Source organism: Carassius carassius, chromosome 4, assembly GCF_963082965.1.
Source record: "Carassius carassius chromosome 4, fCarCar2.1, whole genome shotgun sequence".
Lineage (NCBI taxonomy): Eukaryota > Metazoa > Chordata > Actinopteri > Cypriniformes > Cyprinidae > Carassius > Carassius carassius.
The window spans coordinates 11,087,190-11,112,439 of NC_081758.1; the positions used below are offsets into that span (position 1 = coordinate 11,087,190).

A 25,250-nucleotide genomic window follows, 5' to 3' on the forward strand; every position below is an offset into this window, starting at 1 on the left:
TTGCTTGTGGAAATCAAGTTTTAAAATTATGCATGTAGGGATTGTAATACAACAAGAAAAGAAAGACTCTTATTTCAGTTTCACTGATATATATATTTTAGTTTTTGTTAATATTTTGTATTAGATTGTATTTTTTAGTTTTTTTTTTAAATTCAGAGTTTTTGTAATTTTGCTGTATTTTTATTCTTTACTAGTTTTTATTAGTTATTGTTTATTTTTATATGTCCATTTGGTATGTTTTTTTTGTTTTGTTTAATAATAATACAAATAATAATAACACTGATGAGAAAATAAATAAATGTCAAACATCATTCTGGTTCCTACTATCAGAAGAAGAATAGTCAATGACAAAGTGACTGCAGTTAGTGTGCTGGGCTGCTGGGGTGCGCGCATCTTGAGCTCGTGCACTGTTTTGTGTTTGCTGGGGCGCGCGCATCTAGAGCTCGTGCACTGTTTTGTGTTTGCTGGGCTGGGCGCCGCGAGAAGAGAAACCCCGTAGCAGGAACTAGCTAAGCAGCCGTTAGCATCCAAGATGGCGGGAGCAGACAGCGACGATTCTCTTTACCCTATTGCCGTGCTAATTGACGAATTAAGAAATGAAGATGTTCAGGTAAACAAAATCCGCATTTTAACACCAACTTCTAGCTTGAGAAATAGACTCCAACGCGTAGAGGCTTGAATAGACAGCAGTAACTAACAGCAACCAGTAAAGTGGGCCTGTCCTAGTTTAGCCAGCCGGCTAGCAACAAAAAAGATAATCAGTAATCAAGACACTACAGGACTATATATTAAATTCATAGACCGATAAAGTCAAAAACGTGCCGTTTGACACACCTAAATGTATTATTAGGTGTGTGAGTGAAATGACTTAGTTTCGTGCGTAAGTTAAATACAGCGTGACGCAGAGCAGTTTGTGCGGTTACTAACACGGCTAACGTTAGTACGTTACTGTGATTTAACTGAGTCACTTAAATACTTAGAGTATCACAACATTTCATTACTAGACCCTTTAAAGCACAAACTAAGTGTGACTCAAATGTTGAATAGTTTGCATTGTGAACACATTACCTACACACTGACAACGTTCATGTCATTTTATATATATATTATATAATGTTTTAAATTTGTAAAATACACCAATTGGTGATTATTAGCTACTGTCGCTATAAGGTGAGCTCATACTTTACTCCTCGTAAAAAAAAAAAAATATATATATATATAAAATACAAGACACTGCTGCTAATTATAAGACTGGATTCAAAGAATATGAATCTAGAATAAATAAATGGTTTAGTTTTTTGGTCTCAGTGGATTGAAAATGTCATTATTCCTTTGGTCTGTCAGCTATGACACCATCATTTTAGAGTTTATTAGTTATAAACATAGATCTGTAATCCGTTTGGTCCCTCAAAGTCAGCTGCTTTGCTGTCAAATATATTGAGACTCTCCACTTAAGAGATTTCTTGCCCTTTTCCCTGTAGTTACGATTGAACAGCATTAAGAAACTGTCCACCATCGCCTTAGCTCTGGGCGTCGAAAGAACACGCACAGAACTTCTGCCTTTCCTCACAGGTAAGTTTAATTGTATTTTTTTTGCTGGCTTATTTCCCATCCAAAATGACTATAACAGATTTATTTTAGGTTTAGTAAACTCCTCTTGTGCATAACTCTCAATTTCTCGTTTTCTGATTGATCAGATACCATCTATGATGAGGATGAAGTACTGCTTGCTCTTGCTGAACAACTGGGGAACTTCACCATGCTGGTTGGAGGCCCTGAATATGTGCACTGTCTCCTTGTAAGCTTTTTGACTTGATTTCATACTGAAATTGACTAAATGAAATAATTCTGAGTTTGAATTTGTTTGCTTGTAACTTGCTGATTTGTGTATTGTTGTTTTTTTCAGCCCCCTTTGGAGAGTTTGGCTACAGTTGAAGAGACAGTGGTGCGAGACAAGGCTGTGGAGTCCCTGCGGAAGATCTCCCATGAACACTCTCCAGTGGACCTGGAAGTACACTTTGAGCCTCTGGTGAAGCGTTTGGCCAGTGGTGACTGGTTCACATCACGTACTTCTGCCTGTGGACTATTCAGTGTCTGCTACCCACGAGTTTCCAGTACAGTCAAAGCTGAGATCCGCCAGTAAGTTTAACATATTTAGGAGAAGTGTTTTGCTATAAAACTAAATTTTTATTTTGGAAATGGTGAAACAACAAATACAAGATTGTTCATACCAAGAGCACGCTGAGAAAGCGCTTTAATAAATTAATAAAAACAGATTGCACTCACTTAACCATAACTTTTTTTTTTTAAGCTATGAATTCCAAATTGACATTTCTGTTTTTATTGAATATATTGCAGTATCTATTACTTTGACTAATTTGTACACTTCTTTTTTTACATTCTCGAGTGTAGGGATGCACGATCATGATTTCAGCATAAATTAAAAAATGACAATTAAATACTGGCATTTAAATAGTATAACTGTTGTAATATATGGTGCTAGATAGGTGGGTGAATCTCAAAAAATATATAATTTTTTTTTTAAGATTTAATAAAAAAATACAGTGCAAGAAATACTTATTTTACATTAAAATCTTAAGTTTTGATATTAGATTTTTGTTTTGCATTACAGTGATGAGAATTTGGATTGAAAATGTGCTTAGTTGTCATGAAAATAATGTCACAATGAAAAAAAAACGTGTTAAAGCAGGCATAATTTACTGTAAGTGAACTAAAATGTATTAATTTTGATTTTGGAGTAAAACACGATCCGGGCATGTTTTAACATAATATTCACACAAGTTTAAATGTATATCAAATGCATTTACACTTTTCACGTCACTTCGTTTTCTTGATGTGGCATATTCTTTGTATAAACAATATCAGCAGCTGTAAAACAGGGTTCCAGCTGGCTTATATCTTACTGAGTTTTATACTGAATGAATAACACATTCTGACGTCAGACAAATTTTTGTCTGTTATTATTATACAATTTTTCACTCTCAGTGTGAATATTTATTTAGATTAAGCGTAATTATAGTTACAGAGTGTTAATGTTAAAATAACAAGTGGAAAGGAAAATCACTACCTCATTGTCTTCATTTTCCATTTAATTGGAAACGTTAACACGTGTATCGTCTCTTCTCAGGCACTTCCGTACCCTCTGCTCTGATGATACTCCCATGGTGCGCCGTGCAGCCGCCTCCAAACTGGGTGAATTTGCCAAAGTGTTGGAGCTGGAGTATGTCAAGAGTGACATCATTTCTCTCTTCACTGCATTGGCATCTGATGAACAGGTCTGGTTTCAGTAATACTCGCTAAAATATACACACTCTTATTCCATCTTTACTCAAACCACAGCATAAAGGCTCTGAGCACACGTTGCATGACAAGACCATTGGAGGCTTGAAAGGTTGTCATTGTGTTTATGTAACTTAGGGCTGGAGTAGAACTGAATGGTAAATATCAAAGTGTTTTCTTCTGACATCTGAATGCAAACATTTACATCACTGTAGGACTCTGTTCGTCTCCTGGCTGTGGAGGCCGGTGTCAGTATTGCCACTCTGTTGCCTCAAGAGGACCTGGAAGCTCTGGTAATGCCCACTCTACGCCAGGCAGCAGAAGACAAATCCTGGAGAGTTCGCTACATGGTTGCAGATAAATTCTCTGATGTAAGCCATAAGCAAATCACGTGTGAAGTTAATTATATGTTATTTAATTTTATTGGAAAATCCTAGTGTTTTTCAATTCATCTCAACTGACGCACAGCGCACCTGCATTTGACGCACTGTAAACTCTGGGTGAAGGCGCACAACTACGCTGAATCGACACTCTACATTTCAACTATATTCTTTGTTGTATTTTCCTGTCAATATAATGGAGTTCATTTAGAATTATTCAGCTTTTTAAAGCAAGCAGAAGATAAGCTGGTTTCTCTGGTAGTGGGCGGGGCTAATGTAATTTCATTGGATGGTGCTGATCTATTACTGTCCCTGTTTTGATTTTCAGCAAATCAGTTTGATGAACGCAAACAGTGTGATTTAATATTCACAAACCTGGCAATCCGTAGTGCATTGTATATTGTTTGTATGGTAGCAGGGCTCGACATTAACTCTTGTCCGCTTGTCCGGGACAAGTAGATTTTGTGAAGGGGCAAGTGAAAGAAAATTTTACATGCCCGACCGGACAAGTAAACTGATCAAAATTTTAATAACAAACAATAACTAGCACAGCACCAAAACTTTTGCCATAATTAATCTGATTTTATTACTTTCAGTGTAAACTGTGACTAATAACGGATAATGTATTGACAGTATCGAGGTTGCGTCAGTTTGAGGCTTGTGCAGCCGGTCTGTCTCGCGGACAAATCAACACTATCAGTGCAACGGCACACACAAAGAAACAAACATACCGCGGTGGAAAAAATATAAATATTCTATATAATATATGCAACATCACACGACCAGGAGTGATGTTTTCCCAACCTTCAGCTCGATTCCAAATGTGACGTTGATTTTATACAACTTTAGTTAAATCAAGTATGTATTAACTGACTTATGTTTTAGACACATTATGGATTGTTTTTGCATTGGCAGTTTATGTTAACTAATGAAGCCATAATGTAAAGTGTGAATGAACTATAAAAGATAAAAACATTTTCAAACAATATCTAGGGCATTTGTAGTCCAGATAAAAAAAAAAATGAATGTTTGAAGATAAATAGCCTATTAAGTCTAAATATTTCAGTAGTTGGCACTGTAATAAACACCATAGGGAAAACACAAATCTGAATGGTTATTTAAGATTATTTTTGTTTACAGGGTAAGGGCTGCATTTAGCGCCATCTGCTGTCAGAGACTGAATGTGCTTTCATTCAGCGCGTCTCTCACGTGTTCCTCCATCCTCCGTGCTTCTCATGCGCGCTTGTTCACATCAGAGCACATGCGCTCTTTCAAGCAGCATACATCGATTTTGTGCATTTTAAGCAGCTGATGGTACCGTATTTTTTGGACTATAAGTTGCACCTGAGTATAAGTCGCATCAGTCCAAAAATACGTCATGATGAGGAAAAAAACATATATAAGTCGCACTAGACTATAAGTCGCATTTATTTAGAACCAAGAACCAAGAGAAAACATTACCGTCTACAGCCACGAGAGGGTAATGTTTTCTCTTGGTTCATTTCTTTGGGTTCATGTCAAATTAATTTTGATAAGTCGCACCTGACTATAAGTCGCAGGACCAGCCAAATTATGAAAAAAAAGTGCGACTTATAGTCCGGAAAATACGGTAATAATATTCTTAAAATGCATTCCAAATTCTGAATAATTTGTAATGTATATATATTCACGGTATTTAGAAGTGCCCACGGTAACAATATTGTGCATATTAATCACCGCAATATATTGCATTACCGAATACCGGCACAAGGCGCTGTGTTCAGTGCACATGCGGAGAGAGAGCCACGTCTCACTGACAGAAACACTGAACCGAGCTCTCCTTTTCAAAGTTCTTCTTTAAGTTCCTCCTGCACATCAACGAACAAAATTGCGCTAAATTGCAGTTTAAACAAACAGAAAAGGATGTGTAAAAGCCCACTTCAGCACCACTGTGTTCTGGTGTTCAGGCTCACGCAGAGAGAGGCGTCTCAAAACACTTGAACCCCGATTTTCAGTTTTTGCTCTTGTACCGACAAATACATACAAAATGTCAAAATACCCGTCTTGGATAGTATGTTCGAAAACACTGTAGGTTATATCTTAAGTGAAAGTAAACAGTTGAGAAAAAAAATCGTATGTGTATTATATTGGATGCTTTCATTGTCTCTTAAAGTGACCGCGGCTAATTTAGCTACTAGCTGCTGTAATGTTAATCCAATGGAAGAAAAATGGAAACATTTTAAAGGATTTTTATTTATTTTTTATTTTTACTAGTACGTGTAGGACACTATTAATTAATGTATGTAAGTGAGTATAGCAAAATAAGAGGGGCAGCTGTGGCCTAATGGTTAGAGAGTTGGACTTGGAACCCAAAGGTTGCAGGTTTGAGTCTCGGTGCTGGCAGGAGTTGTTGGTGGGGGGAGTTAATGAACAGCACTCTCTTCCACCCTCAATACCCATGACTGAAGTGCCCTTGAGCAAGGCACTGAACCCCCAGTTGCCCCTGGGTGGTGGATCTATAGCTGCCCACTGCTCCGGGGGTGTGTTCATTTCTTACTGCTGTGTGTGTGTGCACTTAGAATTGGTGCTCTCCATTTAACCCATCCGAGTATGGGTTACCATACTTGGCAAATGTCACGACATAAAGCAAACTGTGACATATTATACCCAAAAAATGTTTATTTACTACTACTAGTGAAATTGATGATAAAAAAAGAGATATATTTGATTGTAATCCATTACATATCTTTCTATCAAAGTTATCTGATATTATCAAGGTGAATTTGTTCTGACAGTTTAACTCGGAGTTCTTGTAATATTTTTATTACCATTTTCTAAACTATAGCAAATAAACTGATAATGTGAGGAATGTTGAAGGTGTCTGAATAAATTTTAGTTTGACAGTATATTTAATTTTTACAGTGCTATTTTACATTTAACTATTCAGTTTCTGTACCTGGACACTTACAAACTTGAAAAAAACTTAAAAATTGTGTAAATAGCACAAACAAATAAACAGAACGAACATACAAAATAAACACTTTCAAACAGGGCCCACTGGTACAACCTGCACTGGGGCCCCGCTAACCCCAGCTACGGCCCTGCGTACATTTAATCAGATAAGGAAAATATTATACTTCATAAAGGTAAAAAGTGTAACCGCAATCAATATAAGGCAAATATCAACTTGATTTACTTGCCCGAAGGACAAGCTCATGTCAAAGCTTAATGTCGAGCCCTTGGTAGTAGAATTAGTAGTAGTATTATCAATTAATAATTATTAAGATTATCGATTACTATTATTTTTTTTTACAGAAACCCTGAATGACCAACAATATTGTCTTAAGTTCAGTTAAAATGACAAATATGCATTCATGTTTACCAATTATAGTTCTAATCACTAAAGTTCTATCATTAAATAGTGCTTAATTATCATAATACCATAATATAATGCTTGACTGACTAAGAAGCTAAAATTTAAGAAGCTGTGCCATTTTACAAAGATAAGCTGTTTAGAATCATATATACCGTATTTCCTCAAATAAAAGCCGGGGCCTTTATTTACCTGAACTGCAGAAGGTAGCAGGCTTTTATTTGAAGCAGGCTTTTATTAGAGGCAGGCCTTTATTTCTAATTCTGTTTGATAAGTAATTGTTTTAAATAACCCGTTTTAAATTAAAAGCGATACCATTCCAGTGGACAGAGATCATAACATTAGCACAGAATCAGTTCCGAATCAATCACCAAAAGAATCTGTTTGGTTCAGATGCGCTTTGAGTCAGTCTGCTTCACACTGAATCACGCATGCGCAGTATCGTCAGCTCCTCGGTTCTCGAATCGGACGCGTCCGACAGAAACGCTTCTCGGTTCAGTGTACTGGTGATCCGAAAACCGATGCAACCGGTTCTTGACTCGAGAACGAGAAACGCTCCGGTAGTGGGCGTGTACGTTCGTTATCTGGCTCTGCTGCACAAATTTTCCCCCGGCCTTTATTTGTCTGTGTTAACCATGCCCCCGGCCACTATAGGAGGCCCGGCGTTTATTTGACTACCGGTTTTTATTTGAGGAATTACGGTGTATATATATATATATATATATATATATATATATATATATATATACATATATTAGGGATGTCAACGATTAATCGATGATCAATTAATTGTCGATAAGAGATGCCGTCGATTAAAGCTATCGATGATTGGTTAACCAATTTAATGTTGGGCTGTGTGCGGCTCATGCGCACTTAACACGTGCAAGTTGCTGTGAGTGGCGGTGACCGTATATAAACGCATCCTCATTCACAATGTACAAATTAAGCTTTAAATGTGATTTAAACTTTAAAAGTACATTAAAATAGAACAACACAAGTTTATCAACATGGAAAGCAATAGAAATGTAGTAACAGAGAATTTCATCAGATAATTGTTTCATATCTTGCACTTTGCAGGGCTGTGGGACACAGGACTGATAGACTATTCATTTCTACAACTTGTTAATTTGTTTCTACTACTTATTAATTTGTGTTTCTGCATGGACCTCACTAGGCACAGCTCTCAAGCCCTGGGACAAAATGGGATGCTTTAAGGAAAATGTAGAGCCTATAAATAATAGGCCTAACATGAAAATAAAAATTTGAAAATGTTTATTTTTAAATATTTTAAATTTTATGTTAATAACTGTTCCTGTAGCTCAAGTGGTAGACCAAGGTTCGGGGTTCGAATCCCAGGGAACACATGTTAGGAGAACATTGTTAGCTTGAATGCAATGTAAGTCACTTTGGATAAAAGCGTCTGCTAAATGCATAAATTTAATTTAAATATGCGAAATATATCGGACTTAAATAAAGAGAGCGCATTTAAAAGAGAAGTGTGGTGGTGCTCCATAAGTTCACGGAAAGGAAAGGATGACAACGCGCATTCTGTTTGTTTGCTTTATTTTACAAGAGCACACATCTTCTGTTTTTATTGTGAGTGTGCACAAATGAAAGTTAACACTTTTGCCGAAGTGCACTTTTTTTTTTAAAATTTATATATGTCTCAGCTGTTTCGATCGCACTGGAGCCTGGCGCACAAGTATTCCAGCAATTCAAACTTGCATCGCAGTCTGTTAATTATCAAAATAAGTCAACTATATGTATAAAAGGTTACATTAGTCAGTTTAAATAGAACGTAGTATACCGGTTCACTTTGCTGTTAAGGACGTTTGACGAAGGAAGCGGTTAACTTACTGCGCAGCACAGTCACACACGCGCCAGTTACATTTGGGATAATTTTATTTTAAATGCCATAATGGCAGTTGAAAACATTGCAATTGTGTTTTAAAATATAACAATGAGCATCACAAAACCATTTAAAGAGGCGCGTTCAGCGGTCTCCGTGTTCATAATCACATCTATTCATTTCATAATCTTGCTACTAGCATTCTTTTCAGACTAAAACCCCTTTCATTCTAAGAGAGAATTAATTTTAAGTGAGAAAGCGTTGTGTGTGTGTGTGTGTGTCATGCCTGTGACTGTGCCCCTGCAGTAGACACATTTTGCAGCATTAAGGTTAATAATTGATTAATCAATCGTTAATTTAATTTTATGTGTTTGTATATAAATATATATACATGCCTCGACAATCAATCATTCACTTCTCAGAGTAAAAAAAGTTACTTGTCCAGGGGAAAAAGGTGTGTGTTTTTTTTGGCACAAATGTAATTTATTCTGACGCAGTCTAATCAGTGCTCTATCAGGTATTACTTTAATTAGCATATTTTTTTATATTTGGCTTAAACTGATTGCTGTTACACTTACAATATTTTCCTAAACTGATTAAATTTACATGTCTCCAATTACGTTGAATTCTTACATTTGATCAATACATTAAGTTACAATAATAAGACACTATATGGTTGTTACTAATCAAATTAAATCAGTATAAACAAACTCCATCTGTCCACTGCAGAGGAAACACAAAAGCTGCATCAAAAGTGCCATTTAGATGTATTTACTCAGACTGACTACCGTATTTTCTGCACTATAAGGTGCACTTAAAAGCCTTTAATTTTCTCAAAAAACGACAGTGCGCCTTATAATCCGGAGCACCTTATATATGGATCAAGGTTTTGTTGACATTCCCTTTAGCACAGCTCCATCTAGTGATTGCATAACAAAACCCAGTCAAACGTTTGACTGCAGTATCTTCTATGCGCTTTATATATATCTATGCTCTTCCCTACTAAGGTTCAACAGCTGGCTCACAGTTTCAGGATGCCACCTCATTAGAGTTCACTGGTCTTTATAATCCTGCTGTGATGCTCATTGTTGTGCAACTTGACCTAAATGCAGTTCCTTTCAGTATTATTTTGTCATGTCATGGGATGATTTTGGATTATCCTAAGCCACTTGAAATGGTATATATTTTCAAGGAAACAATGCAGTTATAAATACCTAGCAAAATCCTGGGTTAAAAAGCAATGAGCAAAGACATTTTGATCTGCTTTTAGAAAGGAGAATTATGTACCACATCTCATGAACGGTGCTAGGATAGCCTTGATTGTACCCTAGCATGCACCAGAAGTGCCTTTGTCCTTGAATCTGCAGGAAACGCTGAAGTGCTACTGCGAAATGGAAATGTGAAGTGACATACTTGTCTCTGTGAATTTACAGCTGCAGAAGGCTGTGGGTCCAGAAATCACAAAGAATGACCTAGTGCCAGCCTTCCAGAATCTTCTGAAAGACTGTGAGGCTGAGGTTCGTGCTGCTGCTGCAAATAAAGTCAAAGGTGAGAGAAGACGCCAAAGCAGCGATCTTGTAATGTCACCAAGTACCTCTGCTATTAATTTGCATATTAAGTTTAAATAGGCTAATAGTTAAGATATTTTCAGTAAATTAAGCTGCACAAGTCGCATAGGTCAAAATTACGTTGTTGAGAGAAAGTGTATGTCACATTTTATTACATTACAGAATAATGTGAAATACTGGGATTTAAAAAAAAATATATATTTTAGTTCACTTCACAAGAAATCATTTAAATTGAATGGACATACAGAATCAAAATTAGAAATATAAGGATAGAACATAAATTCTAGTGACATTTTTATAAACGCCAAGCCTAAACATATGTGACCCTGGACCACAATACCAGTCTTAAAAAATCATTAAGATATTATGTAAAGACCATGTTCCATGAAGTTATTTTGTACATTTCCTTCCGTAAATATATAAAAACTTTATTTTATTAGTAATATGCATTGCTAAGAACTTCATTTGGACCACTTTAAAGGTGGTTTTCTCGTTGTTTAGATTTTTTTTGCACCCTCGGATTCCAGATTTTCAAATAGTTGTATCTCGGCCAAATAATGTCTTATCCTGCCAAACCATATATTAATACAAAGCTTATTAATTCAGCTTTTGAAATTTCGAAAAATTTACACTTAAGACCAGGGTCAAATATTTGTTTAGTAAAACTGAAACTACCAGCTTGTTGGAAAAGTGCTGTACAAATAAACTTGGGCTCACATAGCTGATTTTTAGCAGATTCAAATATGTGCACTGTGCACATTAGGCGGACAGACGTCATGATTTTGAACCAGCATAATGATTCTTTTGACTGTGCCTTGCCACCGATAATTGATTGTTTGCTTCATTTGCACTACCAAGGACTGAAATGCTCCAGGAAGCTCTTTTCATGCTGAGCTAATCAAAATGACCACAGCTGATCACGGTTGGAAGTCTAATGGCTTTGTGTACCATTGAGAAAGTGATTAGCTACACCTGATTGAGTTTACAAGTAATTTTTAGGAGGGGTGATCCATTTTCCAACTCGGTGGTGAATTTTTTTTCTTTACATGTTGTCATGACGTTATATCTTTCACTTGACATTATGAGTAAATAACACTGGATAAAGCAAAAGCTGTGTCCATTTTCTTTTCAGGCTTGATTAGGTTCCACAAAAATCTGACATGTTGTGAAAAATACTGTAATTTATATACATAATTAGTATTTGCTGAAATTGCCTCTTTTCTGTGTGTAATTTTCTTTCTTAATATTTTCTCATATAAACGGCTTTTTCGTTTGTAGTAGGCTTTTCAAACTGTGGTTCAAAGACTCGGTGTGTATTTAAAAGCTCCATCTACAGTCGTGGCCAGAAGTTTTGAGAATTACATAAATATTGGAAATGTTGCTGCTTAAGTTTTTATAATAGCAATTTGCATATACTCCAGAATTATAAAGAGTGATCAGATGAATTGTATAGTCCTTCTTTGCCATGAAAATTAACTTAATCCCAAAAAAACCTTTCCACTGCATTTCATTGCTGTCATTAAAGGACCTGCTGAGATCATTTCAGTAATCGTCTTGTTAACTCAGGTGAGAATGTTGACGAGCACAAGGCTGGAGATCATTATGTCAGGCTGATTGGGTTAGAATGGCAGACTTGACATGTTAAAAGGAGGGTGATGCGTGAAATAATTGTTCTTCCATTGTTAACCATGGTGACCTGCAAAGAAACGCGTGCAGCCATCATTGCATTGCATAAAAATGGCTTCACAGGCAAGGATATTGTGGCTACTAAGCTTGCACCTAAATCAACAATTTATAGGATCATCAAGAACTTCAAGGAAAGAGGTTCAATTCTTGTAAAGAAGGCTTCAGGGCGTCCAAGAAAGTCCAGCAAGCGCCAGGATCGTCTCCTAAAGAGGATTCAGCTGCGGGATCGGAGTGCCACCAGTGCAGAGCTTGCTCAGGAATGGCAGCTGGAAGGTGTGAGCGCATCTGCACGCACAGTGAGGCGAAGACTTTTGGAAGATGGCCTGGTGTCAAGAAGGGCAGCAAAGAAGCCACTTCTCTCCAAAATAAACATCAGGGACAGATTGACCTTCTGCAGAAAGTGTAGTGAATGGACTGCTGAGGACTGGGGCAAAGTCATATTCTCAGATGAAGCCCCTTTCCGATTGTTTGGGGCATCTGGAAAAAGGCTTGTCTGGAGCAGAAAAGGTGAACGCTACCATCAGTCCTGTGTCATGCCAACAGTAAAGCATCCTGACACCATTCATGTGTGGGGTTGCTTCTCATCCAAGGGAGTGGGCTCACTCACAATTCTGCCCAAAAACACAGCCATGAATAAAGAATGGTACCAAAACACCCTCCAACAGCAACTTCTTCCAACAATCCAACAACAGTTTGGTGAAGAACAATGCATTTTCCAGCACGATGGAGCACCGTGCCATAAGGCAAAAGTGATAACTAAGTGGCTCGGGGACCAGAATGTTGAAATTTTGGGTCCATGGCCTGGAAACTCCCCAGATCTTAATCCCATTGAGAACTTGTGGTCAATCCTCAAGAGGCGGGTGGACAAACAAAAACCCACTAATTCTGACAAACTCCAAGAAGTGATTATGAAAGAATGGGTTGCTATCAGTCAGGATTTGGCCCAGAAGTTGATTGAGAGCATGTCCAGTCGAATTGCAGAGGTCCTGAAAAAGAAGGGCCAACACTGCAAATACTAACTCTTTGCATAAATGTCATGTAATTGTCTATAAAAGCCTTTGAAACATATGAAGTGCTTGTAATTATATTTCAGTACATCACAGAAACAACTGACACGTTTAGCAGCAAACTTTTTGAAAATTTATATTTATGTAATTCTCAACTTTTGGCCACGACTGTAGTCTGGAGTTAATTTGTAAAATGGCTTTTAATAGTGTTTTTCTATGATAATCATGAAATGACTACTGAAATGTTTGTATTGTGATTACCCTCAATGATTATTTTTCTTGTCCTCAGAATTCTGTGAAAATTTGCCAGAGGACAGTAGAGAGACGATCATCATGACACACATTCTCCCCTGTGTTAAGGTAAAATAATTTTTCACTAAGCACTTATCGACATCTCTTCAATCTGTCCCACTTCAGAATTGTGCATCATTGTTCCAGTGTAGTGTTGTCACGGTACCAAAATTTCAGTATTCGGTACCGATACCAGTGAAAATCCACGGTTCTCGGTACCAATTTCGGTACCAAAGCAAAACACAAAAATATGCTAATTAAAAAAAAAAACTTTTTAGCACAAAAAAAAAAAAAACAATGCCATTCTTTATACTTGTTTACAATTGTGTTTAAAGTTTTTCTACATGTTATATAATTATGAAAAACAGTAAACAAGTTTCACCCAAATTTAATTTGTCTTTTAATTTATGAAATTTAAACATTTTATTTCTGGTAAATAAAGGGGATTTTCTATTAAAATTAAAACATGTAAGAAATATTGTGATTTATTTCTTTAAAAAATAAATTTTTTCAACAGTAGTAGCAGTATCACATACATTTTACTAAATAATAGTAATATTTCTAGCACAATGCCTTTATGTAAAAATGAACTTTTAGGCTAATGAATGCATATTTGTCATTTTAACTGAACTTAAAACTGGTGGTGATGCTTAAGATATTTTTGGTCATTGATGGTTTCTTTAAAAAAAATTGTAATAGATATTAATTATTATTCATATTAATTATTATTAAAAGATAATACTACTACTAATTCTACTATCATACTAATGTATATCCAATGCACTATGAATTGATGAGCTGCTGGCTTCATGAATATTAATCACGTTGTCTGCGTTCGGTCAAACTGATTTGCTGAAATCAAAACAGGGACGGTACTAAATCAGCACCCAGCCAATGAAATTGCCATTTGCGCATTAGCTCCGCCCACTACCGGAGAAACCGGTATGTCTTCTGCTTGTTCAAAAATGAATATGAATAATTCTAAACGAACTCCATTACACGAAAAGACAATAAAGAATAGTTTACATATAGCGTGTCGATTCAGCGTGGTAAGACTCTCACTCTCTCTCTCTTTTGCATGTGTGAGAAACTGAAAAGATCGCTTGATGGAGAGAGAACTCTGAAGCTCAGATGCTGAAATTAATGCAAGCGTCATGCGCTTCAGTCTATGTAGTAAACAAACCCGCACGTCTCTGTCATTCATTAATTCACACAGTGACGCGCAGAACACTGATTCATATTTCAAACAACATTTGCGGCTTAACATTTACAGATACTGGTCCATATGGAGATTTGATTTGATTAATTTATGCTAACTTTGACAAATTCTATGACTGTCCATATTAAAATGTAAGTTTTGAATTTTGAGATTCCGTCCTCATTTTCTGCTTCGCGGAAATCATAGCGCTGAACCGGGTTTGAACGGGACCTCGGTACTACCGGTACTTAAAGAAACCTGATACCGTCACATTTCAATTTTTTTAGTACCGACTTGGTACCGAAGTACCGGGTCTTTTGACAACACTATTCCAGTGCTAATCACATTTAATTGGTGCACCGTTCCAATCCTGGTTCAGTTACTGGCAGATAACTCTCGAGTCAGCATCTGTTCTCTAAGCATCTAAGACTTAAACAAGATCAGATTAACAGCCTGTCATTGTGTCTATGCTCTAACCTACTGCCTGCAGCAAAACTACAATACTTTTCTGCTCTGGATTGCTTTTACTGTATATCAGTCACTGTTTTCTTCTGTGTTGTAAGAAGCATAGTGTTCTGGTGAAAATGACTAAATCTCTGTTATCAAGGTTATCTTAGCAGCTAATATATATATATATATATATATATATTATATATATATATATATTTTTTTTGTGTTATTTGTTTTAGACATGTCCACCAAAATACCTGCGATTGGCCATCAGCAAAGATACAAATAAAGATTTATGGCAGCACAGCACCTTTTATTACAAACCTTTTGTGTAGCTGAAGTATGTTGGAGAAACAGAGCTTTTACGTGTTTCATAGAAATATAAACATTCAACATGGTAAATTTTCCATGGACCGTTTTGTTTTGAATTTAAAATATGCTGATCCCTGGCATGTGCTTTGATTTCATAATAATAGCAAAACATTTTGAAGTGGTTTACACTACTATTCAAAAGTTTGGGATAGGGTTGTGCCTATAGACGATAGTATCGACATAAGCAGATTTCTCTGTCGATAGTCAAGACGATATTATGCTCATTCTCCTATTAATGTATTAAATAATAATAATAATAACTATTATTTTGTTAATTTTTATTAGGCAGCTTATTATAATTCTGCTATCAAACTGCCCAGCTATTTCACTTCACACACGCGCACGCACACACACACACACAGTGCGCGCGCAAAAGAGGATTAGAGCCTAGTCGCTGAAAAAGTTGTAATGCTTTGACTCTGATAACTCGTTAAATCCATGAAATGAAAGAGATAGAAAACGAGGAGTTGGGCCCAATCCCAATTCTATTTTATACCCCTTCCCCTTATCCCTTGAAACAGAGTGTCAAGGGGTAGGGGAGAAAATATTCCCCTAAGGATTGGGACACTACTACTATGCCGTCACACGTCATCATTCGTCGTCTAGCACACACATAAACTGGATATCGTGCAGCTCACACATCCAGGAGAAAATAAACTTGTCAAAGCTGCCCCACGACTTTTATTAAATACAGTTTAAATACTGAATCGCTACATTATATTTTCCTGCAACGAGAGGATACAATCGCTGTTTTTTAGTAAACTCACTCTAAAAAGATAAACGCACAGACACAAATACACGCAACTTCCATTTCTCTCTCTCTCTCGGCAATATTTGAGAAAATGGTTTAGCAATTTCTAATTATTGGGGGGATCAGCCCCCATCAGCGTCTACGGCAGTTATCGTCCTGATCAACATATGCTGTGGCGCTATCATGCAGTCTGTAATGATATGACGTTAGCAAATATTAGCGATTTTTTGCAAAACTTTTGAGTAACATGACCATTAATATGAACTCTCAATTGAATTTAACATAAAACAAATGATTACTTTTCGTTAAAATCATTATTTATGCAAAAAAAGCTTACATTTATGTCTCTTTTTGTTTGCTGTAGCAGCCATGTTGCCGAGATAATTCATACCCCTTCGTTTGAAGTGTGGTCCTGAAAAGTCTTCCTTTGAAGGGCTATCTGGCCCTTCCCCTTCCCCCTTCCCCTCCAACCAAAGAGAATCGAGACACAGGGGAAGGGCTGAGGGGTAGAATTGGGATTGGGCCTTGGTGTCCCACACATTTAATGACTGGTACACGGAAACGGGCTCTTCTCATTAATGAGAGATTAACTCTTTCTTGGCGTTACAAATAAAGTAAAGAAAAAATAAGGCGACACAGCAAACTTATCATCCATAGTGATTTTCATGTAGTCCTTCTCTTAAAGACTGATCACTTATTGTGCATGCATCACATTATAGTGCGGTGTGCATGAAAATAAGCTCGTCATAAGGCGCGCGGTCCAGGGAGCTGTATGACTGATGCATCAGTTCAATTCAACTTAACTCCAAATATATCAACTTACCTGTTTTGAATACTTCATATTTAACATGTTCATTTATGTCCAATACTAGTCTTAAACTGCTGGACTTTAAATTAAATCTACTATTGATTTTCACCGTTGACTAATTTTGCAGAACATTTAGACTGATAACTTCCGTGCACAGATGCGGCAAATTTGTCACAAGACGCGCGATATGACAGTTGCGTCCGACTATATATGAACTAGCTGTTTTAAATACAGTATTTTTATATTTAACATTAATTTATCAGTATGTTTGAAAGTATATTTTTATTATTATTGGTGATTCCACAGGCTCTCTCGGTGCTCTGCGCGGTTTAAAACCCCAAATAGTTATGATTTGACAAGAACAAACACTCTCTCTCTTGCTCCACCCATGCTCGATAATATTGTGTATCGTCGATCTCACGGGCTGACGGTATGACTATCTGAAAAATGGCCATATCGCCCAACACTACTTTGGGATCTGTAAAATTAAGTTTTATTAAAAGTCGCTTATGCTCACCAAGACTGCATTTAAGAAAAAAAAGTTAAAAACAGTAATATTGGTGAATATTTTACAATTTAAAATAACATCCCTATTTTAATATAGTAGATACATTATTTTCTATGAATGTATAAAACAATTTTATGTATAATGTTAAAAACGTGTTAAAATTTTTTTTTTCTTTTTTTTTGTGAATAGAAATTTTAGAGCTTTTGGCAGCGTTATCAGTATTTTTACTGTGACTTTGAATCAGTTGTTTTAGTGACTTTGGATCAATGTAATACACTACCATAAATGTTTGTTTTTTAGTATTGATGCATGTAATATTCAGTGCATATTTTTGCACAATCCAGGGAATTCAGTACAATACAAAAGTTCTTCATTGATTTTTATTTTTCTTTCATTTGAAACCAGATAGAAGTATTCCAACAGCAAGATTCTTAAGTCTAACATCTAACCAAAAAAAGCTTGACATTTGTAACAATGTAACATTTGAGTTAAAAACAAACTTAAAACAATAAATCTGTACTAAAACGCAGTCCTTCCCACTGATAGCCAAAATAGATCTGCCAGTGTTATATTTAAATTTACCATTGTACCCCTACTGCTTTTATGGTTACATGGTCTATATACTAATACTCTCTTGTAGTATCAGTAGCAAAATACTCAAGATCCAGTATATACTGATACTAGGGCTGTGCAAATAATCAAATGGGATTTTTCACTTGCATCTCGTCAGTAAAGCTGGTTCTGTGATTAGTAGTAGATCTCCAGCACATGCTTTCAGATTTTAATACACAGAACTGTAGTGCACTGACAAGCTATGCAATATTGTCTTCATAATCACAGGCAATTCATTGTCCCTAACTGATACCTGTGAAATTATTTGAGAGTTGTATTGAAGCATTGATATTCATTGACAATGTGTTTTTTGTTCCTCTGTCAATAGGAACTTGTCTCAGACACTAATCAGCATGTGAAGTCTGCTCTGGCATCAGTCATTATGGGTCTCTCCACCATTTTAGGCAAAGACAACACCATTGAGCACCTGCTTCCCCTTTTCCTGGCCCAGCTCAAAGATGAGGTAAGCCTGCTATGTTTGTGTGTGTGTGTGTGTGTGTGTGTGTGTGTGTGTGTGTGAGAGACAGAAAAGACAGGTCTGGCTGAGGTAATTTGCGTCATGTTCCAGTCACAGATGATACTTCTGTGCAACTGCTCACTTTGATCCTGAGGTGAGGCATTGCTAATGCTAGCCTTTTAGTGGAAAGCAGAAAGCATTGAAGTGAGAGATGAATGGATCTCGCATCTCATCTCTTTATTTACTGGGGGTTTTTGTTGTTTGCTGCTGTCTGTATTGCGATCACTTTTCTTTAAGCTGCTTGGGAGAAGTCTTTGAAAATCGTCAGTCACACAGACTACGCAAACTAAATGGAACAAAGCCACCTGGACTGCAGACGTGCATTGATCCATGTTTTAAGACAGGAAGCAGTTTTCTATTCGCTCCGCAAAAATAATAATAATAATCCTGTTGTCATAATAGTCAGCCTGTGTATTTTGACAAAAAATTAATTTTGATGCTGTGCAATAATACACTGGAATTTCAGGGTTAGAAATAATTTTTTTTTTTCCTTGGTAGCACTGGTGCTCCCAACTTCAAGAAGTTAGGTGCACTAAGAAAAATTAAGGAGCACCCACTGAATATTAACAAGCATCACAACTGACAATTGAACGGAAGGGCTGGCAACATCCTAATGGATTAAAAGCTTCAACAATTGAATCTAGTCCTGAATTCTTTGCCACACACTTGGCCCCGCATTTCTTGTTGCATCGATATTTCATGGCCAATTCCGTTTGCTGATGTTTTAGAAGCGAGTAAGCTGATTCTGATAGCAAATTTTACAATATATCATTAGCTATTTTTTTTTTTTTAATGCAAGAGACAAAAATATGACTGTGAACAAGCTTTTTATTTGCTCTATTACAGTCTGTATCTGTAGTCATATAAAACAGACTACAACAGGATTTTAATCACGATCCAAACAAAGATGTTGCATACATGAAATTCTGCTACATAAAATATCTGCACTGTGCAAAAACAGCATGTCTGAATGAAAGTGCTGATTCACACTCTGACAGCAGGTGGCACTGATGGAACAGCAGCAATAGAGCGTTTCCTTGCTGCACTGCTTTTTTTTAATATATGCAATATACAGAGGCAAAATGAGAAGAAAAAACATAATTTCAACTTTTCTCAAGACCGTCAGTTCCCTTTACAAATACATTCATTTAAACCTCCACCACCAATACAGTATTTAGGATTTTCTTTGTATAATCCGCGCATTGTGAGCAGTGAGCTTGCTCTGTCTGCTACAGTATTTTCTTACTTTTGCATCCATCTTCAGCGTCTCTGGTGTCTGTTAATGGCCATTTATAGACTTTGTAGTATTTCCATGCAAATGTCATTTTGACAGATGATTTCAATGCAGTTTGTGCAAGTCAGGAACAGAGATTGGCTGAATTAAAACAAAAACCATTTGGAGCAAAAACTGGTCAGTTCCGAGTTGGCTCCCTGACCCCATCAAGTGACAGAGTGCAGTGAAAATCAGTAATTTTCACTGTATTGGCTCACAACAGGCACATACTGTGTAGTAATTTGCAAACGTTTGGCAGAGAAATGAAGACAACAATCATGTGCATATGCAACAGAAAACGATCACAGTTTAGAGCTCTGTATTTAATGGTTAACATTCTTGCTGACTGCATGCAGAGATTAACATACAGTGCAACATGCTTTTTTAATTGCAGACAAATTGCTTGATTAGGACGTTTAATTAATCAGTTTGAATAGATGAACAAAGTGAAAAAAATGTAAAGTTTTAGTATTTTTAGTATTTATATACTGTTATAGTGATTTATTGTTTGTATTTTTGGTTTTATTTTTAATTTTAGTAATGTGCTTTTATCATTAACATTTTTCGTTCCTCCTTTAGCGTTAATTTTTGTTTTAGCTTTAGTATTTTATTAAGTTGCACATTTTTGCATCAAATAAATGTTTTTCCCATTTAAACAAAAAATATTTTTGTCATATACCGTAGTCATATTATTTAGCATGTTAACTAATGTTAAAATTTGTATCCTTCCTGTAGTGTCCAGAGGTTCGCCTCAACATCATCTCCAACTTAGACTGCGTGAACGAGGTGATTGGAATCCGCCAGCTCTCCCAGTCTTTGCTTCCAGCTATTGTTGAGCTAGCTGAGGATGCCAAATGGCGAGTGCGACTGGCAATCATTGAGTACATGCCGCTTCTGGCTGGACAGCTGGTGAGTCCCAATCCTCAGTGTCCTAGAATGCTTTATCCTGATATATGGTTCAGAATGTTCCATTGGTCAGTACTTATTCTTCAGTCTCTCTTAACAGTTTAAAGCATTTAACTAATCATACTGTTAGTTTATTGCTGCCTTGTCGTGTAAGCTAATCAAACTAATAAGAGGTATACTTTTTTTGTTCTCTTTCTCGTGCATCCAGGGTGTGGAGTTCTTCGATGAGAAACTCAATTCTCTGTGTATGGCGTGGCTCGTCGACCATGGTAGGTTACTTTTAAGGAAAGCTCACAATTTTCTTTTTAAAATGTTCAAAATGTAACAAAATTAGAAATGGCTGTTATAATGTGTTGGAGTCTGTCAAGAGACTAACACTTTGGTCTCTGTGATCTTCAGTATATGCCATCAGAGAGGCAGCCACTGGTAACCTGATGAAGCTGGTGGAGAAGTTTGGAGCAGAGTGGGCACAGAACACCATTGTGCCCAAAGTGTTGGGCATGGCTAATGACCCCAACTACCTGCACAGGATGACTACCCTCTTCTGCATTAATGTGAGTCAGAGCTTCTCAGCTTTAACAAACCGCTACTGAGTCACAGGCATGTATGGGGCTGGTGCTGATGCTCTACATGGAAAAGAGCAGTTTGACGAACATTTTGACCTTAAAATATATTCAAATCTGACTCATATTCTCTTTGTAGAATGGTGCATCATCCATGAAATAGTATTTGACTGCTATCAGTTTTCATGGTGTTAGTTTTCACTACATGATTATCATGGCCAAAAGAATGTACAAAGATGATATCATTGCAATCTATAAAAATTGCGGTGGCAAAAATAATGGAAAAACCCCTGATGTGTGTAACTGTCTGTTTTAGGCCCTGTCAGAGGTGTGTGGCCAGGAGATTACCACCAAACACATGCTCCCTGTAGTTTTCAAGATGTCCAATGACCAGGTAGCCAATGTACGCTTCAATGTGGCCAAATCTCTTCAGAAGATTGGACCTGTGCTGGACAGCAAGTATGTGTTCATCCGCATTTATATAACACTCACATTTCTCTCAGTGTGACTCACTTCAGCATTACGTCTCTCATTTTGTATATATTTTTTTCATTCTAGCTGTCTGCAGACAGAGGTGAAACCAGTGCTGGAGAAACTGGCATCAGATCAAGACATGGATGTGAAATATTTCGCCCAAGAGGCCATCAGTGGTGAGTTCTGCAACGGCTGCTCTTGAGTGTTGTGCAACTAGTGACGCAAACCAAAAAGCTACCATCATTCTTAAATACCTGCATCGGTGCAAACTGATGACTCGCAATTATGTAACACTTAGTTAAAAAAAACAAAAGACAAATGTGTTTATTTTAATATGATGAAACAGACAGTTCTGACACTTCTTATTGCTCTCTCCCTACAGTTCTTTCCCTGGCCTAATGTACCACCTTTGCTGAACGTAAGACCCATCTCTCAAGTTGACCTCCATTGTATTTATTGACATCTTGGATTGTCCACTGGATTGTTTATGGAAAAACAATGTGTGCCGTACTGCCGTTTCCTCTCCGTAAGAAATATTTTAGGGATACTTGGCTTCTCTAAGTGTTTTGTTCAACTCTTCACCGAACAAACCATCTTGCTCTTCATTCTCACCCCCAATCTTGAATCTCTGTGTATCTTCACTTGCTTACCCCGTGGGGTCACACACTTAGATGGTGTTTTACTATCCGCATTACAATATAATAAAGCATCATAGGTTTAGAAAAATATAGATGTTTTGAGGCATCAGTTGTCCAGATTTAACGTCAGTCATCTGATCTGATGGACTGAATCACTTTTGCTCTTAGTACTGATTTTAAGAGTTGACCCATGCACACCGCATGACAGAGGGGCGAATCACTACTGCATCTATCATTGATTACTGTTCCTGTGCTCTGTCTTACACTGATTGTTGTTGAACCAAGACCCCATAAAGCACTAGCCGCATGTCCGTCCGAAGCGGGCTATGATACTGTTCCTCTGTTCTCAGTGCTTATCTTCTTAAAGGGACCATGACAGATTTCCATCTGCTTCCTGTAACTGTTATAACCGTGGATGGGTGTTCCAAAACGGCCCATTTTATCTTCAGAAGGCAAGCGTCTCCATTCTGTGCCATTGACCGTGTTGCACATTTTCTCTTTTTGTTGTGTCCTTTATATGAATGCATCTGCATGCCTCTTGCAAACAGGTTCCATAGACGTTCAGTATATTGAGAAGCTCATTAATCACAGGGCATCCTAAACTCTTTCCCTTAACACATTGCTTTTGCCTGTGATGTTGACTGTCTGATTCTTCTTCAGCTTTAGAGTGCAGTCAGTATAGTAGTATCTTCTGTTATGAGTGTCATTAGAATGTGCTTTGGGTTTTATATGAATATGGTCACATTGCCCTTGATAGAAGGAAACTCAATAAAGAACGTTATATAACCCCATTTCACTGTGTGTGGACTTTCTGTAATCCATCAGGTCATATACAGTAAAACACAATATAGCATGAGGATGTGTCTAAGCTGGGAGTGAATTGCAGCAGAGCTGTTTATTGAAGGAGGCATATCATGAGAAATCAAATTTCCGTCATCTTTGGAAATGAGTTTTTACAGTAGGTTTTCATAGTGCTCTCAACTCTCAGAACTCAAAACTTATTTCCTGTCCAGAGGGCGAAAAACCTAAACTAAACTGCAAAAGCAGCTGGTTGAATTTCTGAAAATTACTCATGTAATTCATTAAAGCAGCTACCAGGAACTTAATTTATATTTTTTTTCAGCAAGGATGCATTACATTGATCAAAATTAACAGTAAATACATAAGATTTCATATTAATACTGTTGTTTTAAAATTGGCAAAGAATAAATGAGTCTCATGGTTTTCACAATAATATTAAGCAGAACAAATGTTTCCAATAGTAATTACAGTAAATGTTGCTTTGATATCAAAGTGGCATATTGATTTCTGAAGGATCATGTGACACTGAAGACTGGAGTAATGATGCTGAAAATTCAGTTCTGCCATCACAGGAATTAATTACGTTCTTAAATGTATCAAGATAGAAAAGTAGTTTTTCATGGTAATAATATTTCACAATAGCCTACTGTTATTACTGTTTTTTTTTGTTTTTGTTTTGTTTTGTTTTTGTTTTACAGATAAATGATGCCTTGGTGAGTAAAATAGAAAATAAAATCTTACGGACCCCAAACATCTGACAGGTAGTGTATGCAAATGTTATGTTAACCATATATTACATGTACACTAAGTATAGTTTTACAACTGGGTGGATTTCAGATTTTTCATTATTTCAATAGCAATGTGAAAGTATATCTATAGTGTTTTTAATATTAAGGAGAGTTTAGTAAATAAACTAAAGCCTGCCAGTCGCAACTGATAAAATAATTAGATTTTCATATTCATTTGGAAAACTGCATTCAAATCAAGATCTCATCACTAAAGATTATACATTTTTTAAAACCGCTACACAGCTGCCATGCAAGGTCTAACAGCCTGAGAGAGCCGTCATGGCTTCGAGCGTTTGTTCCGACAAGGCTGTTTTCTCTGGAGTCTGAATGGAGGAGCTGCTGCTGTCGTGCCTGCTCACGAACAGTTTACAGCTGGAACATCACGACTCGCCTTTTGATTGTCAGCGCCATTCTACCCAGATTAATCATCAAGGGAAATTAACCAGCTTTACGCAACACTGCTGTTCATTCAGCAGCTATGTATACAGTTACATTTCACGCACTGTGGCTGTTCCGGGTTCACTTCAGATAAATCTTTTTTATTTATCTGATAAATAAAACTGCGAGTTTTAGTTTGTATATAAATATATATATATATATATATATATATATATATATATATATATATATATATATATATATATATATATATATATATATATATAGTTACTACTTTAATCTTGTGAAATTGATGATATCATAAGGATTCTGTACGTAGAAACCCATCTCTGTTCATCTATACAGACTAAATTCTCAAATGGACCAAAAATGTATAGATAACATCATACTAAAGTTTCAGTTCACTGTGCATTTTTTAAAGAGCTTTGTATAATATACAAAGCTGTCATGATCATGTAACAAAATGAGGGTGAGTAAATGATGACAGAATTTTAATTGTTGGGTGCATTATCCCTTTTTTATGTCTCAAAATTCTATTAAGCAATGAAAGGCCATTATCTTTTTGTGTGTAGCTACATTTAGAACTGAAGTAATGTGATGCGAGACATTTATGAACAAAAATGCCAATCAAATGTTTTCACTCAAGGAGCATGTTTATTTCCATTTGTGCAAGGAATTTTCAACTGAATATAACAAAATTCATACTGTGTTTACATACTGGGAAACATTTTAGCACTGAAAAACAACTATAACAAAACA

At 36.5% G+C, this 25,250-nt stretch overlaps 1 protein-coding gene across 1 annotated transcript; it reads left to right on the plus strand.

Annotated features, from left to right (window-relative positions):
* Positions 1 to 438: 438 nt before the first annotated feature.
* Positions 439 to 23,294, plus strand: LOC132134157 (serine/threonine-protein phosphatase 2A 65 kDa regulatory subunit A beta isoform). Its single transcript, XM_059546943.1, has 15 exons — positions 439 to 610; positions 1,482 to 1,572; positions 1,698 to 1,798; positions 1,907 to 2,139; positions 3,149 to 3,296; positions 3,516 to 3,671; positions 10,315 to 10,429; positions 13,432 to 13,502; positions 18,461 to 18,595; positions 20,658 to 20,831; positions 21,037 to 21,097; positions 21,228 to 21,382; positions 21,708 to 21,850; positions 21,950 to 22,041; positions 22,248 to 23,294. The coding sequence occupies exons 1-15, from the start codon at positions 533 to 535 to the stop codon at positions 22,262 to 22,264; spliced, it is 1,770 nt and encodes a 589-aa protein (XP_059402926.1). The 5' UTR covers positions 439 to 532; the 3' UTR covers positions 22,265 to 23,294.
* Positions 23,295 to 25,250: the final 1,956 nt, after the last annotated feature.